At 49.3% G+C, this 5565-nt stretch overlaps 1 protein-coding gene across 1 annotated transcript; it reads right to left on the reverse strand.

Moving 5' to 3' along the window:
* Nucleotides 1–1313: 1313 nt before the first annotated feature.
* Nucleotides 1314–5205, reverse strand: LOC102706166 (growth-regulating factor 4). The gene is made up of 5 exons (XM_006647682.3): nt 4928–5205; nt 4612–4832; nt 3608–4019; nt 1613–2037; nt 1314–1511 (listed from the first exon to the last, which is right to left on the reverse strand). The coding sequence occupies exons 1-5, from the start codon at nt 5032–5034 to the stop codon at nt 1504–1506; spliced, it is 1173 nt and encodes a 390-aa protein (XP_006647745.2). The 5' UTR covers nt 5035–5205; the 3' UTR covers nt 1314–1503.
* Between the last annotated feature and the right edge of the window lie 360 nt (nt 5206–5565).

The following is a 5565-nucleotide window of genomic DNA, read 5'->3' on the forward strand; positions in this document are numbered from 1 at the left end:
TACACGTACATATCTATCTTCCATTAACTTATTAAGAAAATAAAATTTAAATCATAGAATTGAAAATATTAGGCCCATTTAGAACACAAGAATTGTACACTATATTTTTACCTGAATCATTTTAATTTCTGGTAAAAAAAAACCCAAGGTGGGCCGGGTCAATTTTCCGCTCCTAGTGCAGCCGTGGGAGCCACCGACGTGACAAAAAGTATAGGAGGCAGAGGCACTCCCCGTCTCTCTTTCCCTTGCACCTTAAGTCCCAGCCACCAGCCAGATCGAACTGACTCCAATGCTTTCACCCGTGAAACGGTAAAGGCAAGCACACCCCTTAAAAACATGATACAGATTAGCTTGCAAGCAAACCCATCGCGCACGTTGCACGGGCACGCGAGACGGATTCCTTCCTCGCCACCACCCTCCAAAAAATCCAGACACGGACCGAACGCAAGGCCAGCCCAAACCAACCGCGGTCCCCCCCAACCCAGCACACCGAACACAGTACAGCTAGCTATTGCCGCTACACGCACGGACGACTCGGTCATGCTCACCATCAAAAATTTTCGCCGGAAGATGCGAAACCACCGAGCCCGACGCCGAGCCTTTCCGCTTAAAAGCGGCCTCGTCCTTCCGCCACGGAACAACCCGCGGTCACATGCACCGCCAACCCCACCCAAATCCACCCCCACATGCCCGCGTCCGCGTGCCGAGCAAGCCTCCCTCCCCCGCGAACGGTACCGGGTTTTTCTTCTCGTTCTTTTCGCTAGTGTGTATCATGGCCATGTCGCCGTCGTCGGTTAGTACCCAGCGTACGTACTACCAACACTCGCTTCGCGAGGCTCTCGCAATGATAGAAAGGGGGAGCGGTGCGAGCGGGGGTGGGGCCCATGGGCATGCTGGCCGTGGGGAGCTGGGGCAACGAACATTACTTGTCACGGGCTCCAGTTGACAAAGCAAACGGATCCTGCTGCTCGATCGTGTTTGCCGAAAAGGAGCCGTGGGGGCCATCTCGTCCGTTTGTGCACTGCTTGACCGTCGGCTCGTTCCCGAGATGAAACCTGCCTCTCTATCTATCGGCTCGGCCATCGCAACCAAGCCTCCACTTGCTAAAGGAACTGGTTTTAGTAGGGCACCGTCATCATCGGAAAAATGACCTTAAAATGGCACGAGCGTCTCGTGGCTGCACTCATATTGACAGCACGGTTGAGTAGCAAGCAGGCCTCAACATTTGAGAAGTATTTGATGGTTAACAGGGCAGGTAGCAAGATGTTACTACAAGTAAAATAGCAAAGGGAACGGTGGCGCATCTCCGTTCGTCCACAGGAGACTACGGGGTTTTGATCGATTTCACACGCAGATCTGACGAGAGGAACACTGGTAAATTACAGGAGCACAGAATGCTTTGCTACTATTGCACGGTGGGGGCGAGTGGGCAGAAAATCGCAGAGCACGACAGCAACCGGACCAGTATCGGTTCACTGGGCAGTGGGATCATCCATACAGCATTCAGTCACCTGCACACAGACCAGATGGCATTTCCAGTGAGTGATCTTCAGACATGCAGGATGCAAACACAACTCGCAGGATGTAGTTTGGGGAGATCGAGTGGTCGTACCGTTAGTTGATCGAGAACTGGCAGCCGAGAAGTCTGAGGACGCCATCGGTATGGAGATCGACAGTTGGGTGCCTGAGAATGACGAAAGGTTAGCATTCTCATCGGCAAGGTCTGACCATGAGTCCCTTGCCTTTGGCCACTCATCAAAGAAGGGACGCAGCGTCTGGTTCTCTTGCTTCACAGAATCGACAGCCGCATAGTCGTTCCCAAAGAACGAAAGTGGCTGCCGCTGAACCTTCGAAAGTGACTTGGGGGTGTGCTGACCAAGGTCACTTAGCGCCCCAAGCTGAGAATAGCTTGAAAGGGGAAATGAAGAGTTCTGAGATGGCAGCAGCCGCCATGGATTTTCGATAGATGTGTTGATAGCTTCAGTAATGAGTTGACTGTGCTCATCCGCCAGAGATCTTGTTCCATAAGCAGTATACCTGAAATTGAAACATATAGTGATTGCTGCAAAATTAGTAGGGAACATGAATGCAAGTGCGACGCCTGTACCCATCAAATATATTTCAGTTCTAAGAATACAGGTAAGAAGCAGATAAAGAAGGGTTTAATTCCAAACAATGAAAATCCACGTACCAGAGAAAAAGATGTTAATTACTAGTAACTTAAAATCCTCTGAATAAGCAGGAAAGGATCCCAAGCATTACCATAACATTAGCATATATAAAATAAAATAGAAGTACAGTTTCGGGTGATTGTTTGAATTTTTAAGGGAAAAGCCAAATGGTATATTTGCCAAACGAAAAAAAAATTATGAATAAAGTTTTTATACACATGTTCGTAACTATCTAACATCAAAGGCTGAAAAACAAACTACACTAAAGAAAAACTCAAAATCAACTTTAATTTAAGGTTAAAAATTCAACTTTTAGCTTATAAGTATAAACAGAAGTGGGTGTTAGTATTCTTGACATGATTGCATGTAAGCAAACATACAGTTGTAGTTTAACTATCCATATACAGCGGCAAATCATGTCCTAAGAAACATTCTATTTTTTGCAGTAAAACTATTACATAATTTTGCAACTATAGAAGTCCTAAACTGTTGATGATAGGATCAGAAAGAAACAAACAATCAAAGACCAGTTGACCAAATAATTCAATAACTAAACCAAATCAACACGAACAAGCATTGTACAGTCTTGCATTTGGTGAAGTGAATAATGAGGCAAGGTAATAAGGCTAGAGTGAGATATTCACCTAAGATAAATACAAGAGTTGTATTGCTAAAAACTACTAATCATTAATATTGGATGAACATAGAGGGGACTTCGAGGATCATGCTTGCCACTGCAAAATGTTTCAGGGGATAGTGGTGATCGGTGAGACATCTTCAAAGACAAAGTAGGAATAGTTAGCAGGGGCCAAATAATTGCCTGCGTCCCTAAAGAGCAGAGACAGAAACAACTGGATTCTGTGGAGGAATAAAGAGGTGGAGTAAATGCCAAGGGAAGCCATGATCAGCTACCAGCAAGCACAAGCACTGCGGGGGCAGACACAAATATGTAGAAGTATCATCTTTATAGACAGTACATGTTTCAAACTCCTGGGCCAAAGCCATGTTAAGACCCTGCACCAGTTCCACCTGAGCAGAAATCTCTTATAGAGACTGTCTCCGGCTTCTGGGGCTCAAATCTGATACTACCAGAAAGTATGGGAGGGGCAAAGAAGCAGCACTCTGGAAACCTAAAAACAACACCATTTTTTTGCAGTGCAGAGAGTAAAGTTTCAGACTTTCAGTGATTGAGCATGGCAGCACCAAACCGAAGTACTGAGCATGGACTGCTGGTTTGATTGCCACCAATGCGAACAAATGGGTCACAGTAATTAACCGATCACAAAGATATGTACAAAGGCATCACTGCCTCCATCTGACACCAGTCACAGTTAGAGCATGGCACTTTTTTTTTCTAGACAATGGAAGAATACATAGCATGACACTGCTAGACAAGTAAATGTGGCATTTGAGAAAAAAAAGAAATGAACAATCACCTGAGATCTTTGCCTGTTCCACCACCAACAGCTGCATAAGGGGCAGCATTATCCATGTGCAGCTGAGAGCCCAACGCCGAGCCAAAGGAGCTGGGCATGTTCCTGCCCCCACCCCCGCCATTGCTGCTGGCAATGGCAGGGTAAAGAGAGTGGTTTTGGAAGCTGTTGCCATTGGAGGCAGCAGCAAGGGGCGCCGCCACAGAGGCGCTAGCAGCGGAGGGCGGTTGGGACTGGGGGACGAGCTGCGTTTCCACAGGCTTTCTTGAACGGTTGCGGCCGCGGTGCATGTGGCGCTCGCAGTACTTGGAGTCCGGAGCGGCCTCCTTGGAGCACCTCCACTTCTTGCCGTCCGTACGCCGGCACCGGCCCGGCTCTGGGTCCAGCTTCTTGCCGAAGTATGGACCATATCCAACTGCACAAAACACATACATCGTATCAACAGCGTTACACACAAGAGAATGGCATTTGTTGGCATCTGTTGCGGCAACTTTTTATGCATTTGAGTTCCCAATAGAATGGCATTTGATATGTCCATATCCGATCCAGATGCAGTACATAGTTATATGTTCTTGGCTAGCGCTCAAAAGAATGTTCAACGATAGAATATTTGGCACGGTAGTTCACAAAGAAAATGGCTTGTGCCATGGACATACTGATAAACAAAAGCTTCTATTTGGACGAGAGAGAGAGAGAGAGAGAGAGCAAGTTATGTATCAGATAAAAAAGAGACAAAATGATGACCAAACTCCCCCAAATCATGGGCTAAACCGTGAAGCGAGCAGGAGTTTGGATTAAAAAAACACGCCTTTTTAGTACCAAATCCTGGGATTAGCATACAAACACACTCATGTTTCTTGAATCGCGTAACCCTGATTAACAAATGACCGGAGCCAGTAAACAAATGTAGGAAAAGTACACCTGATCGGAATAAACAAAGATTGCCGGGCACTAAACAAGCATCCGAAAGCAATGCAGCAATGGTAATGGTGGAGGCAAGGACATACGGGCGGGATGGTTGTAGAAGCGGGCGGCGAGGGAGTCGAGGCCCCGGCGGATGGGGAGCACGAGATCCGGCGGGACGGGCACGCCGGCCACCAGGTACTTGTATATGAGCGCCTGCTGCTCGAGCTCCTCGTACTGCGCCGCGGTGAACGGCGGCAGCCTCGCCGCGGGCCACCTCCCGTTCATCGGCGCGTCCTCCCCCATCCCGACGCCTCCGTTGGCCCTGCACCCAGACACATGTCAACCATGTCACATGCACTAGCTGGAGCCAAAAACCCGTGTGAGCGACGCGGTGGCTGGCCGGGGTGTCTTGCTTACGCGGAGAGCGGGGTGGAGCGGCAGAAAGGGAGGAGCGACGCGGTGGCGGCGGCCGGGGAGGTGCGGTGGTCGGCCGCCGGAGACAGGGAGGCATACGGCATCGCCATCCCTTCCGTCCCTCTCACACACCACTACTACCTATCCCCTCTCGCTCGCTCGCTCGCGCGCGCGCAACGCAAAGCACACGCCGCAGCTTCGATCCACCGCCACCGGCCGGCCGCGCCTCTTAAACAATGCTCCCCCAGCGCGGGCTAGCTCAGCACAGCTCGCAGTTACTAGTAGGAGTAATGCGCTTTGCTTCGGTCGCTCGCGCGCGCGCGCGCCTTTATTGCGCGGCTCTCGTCTCTCTCCCTCTGCCGTCTCGCCCGCGGCGTCGAGCCCGACACGACGGAGAGGCGCGGTGTGTGCTGTGTGAATCTGGCGCTCCCACCCAGCTAGACGACAAAACACCTGCATCCCCCGGGCCTGTCGCCCTAGCTAGCCGCAGGGTACCAGTAGCATTTCGTCCCATTTCTCTCTCCCCCGGCTGCGTGAGTACAGATTTTGGTTATTATTTTTTTCGCTTCTGTTTAATTAAATTTAAATTTAATTTTGGAACTTTTGCATAGCTTAATTTTATTTGCTTTTAAATATCTAAA

Source organism: Oryza brachyantha, chromosome 2 (genome assembly GCF_000231095.2).
Source record: "Oryza brachyantha chromosome 2, ObraRS2, whole genome shotgun sequence".
Lineage (NCBI taxonomy): Eukaryota > Viridiplantae > Streptophyta > Magnoliopsida > Poales > Poaceae > Oryza > Oryza brachyantha.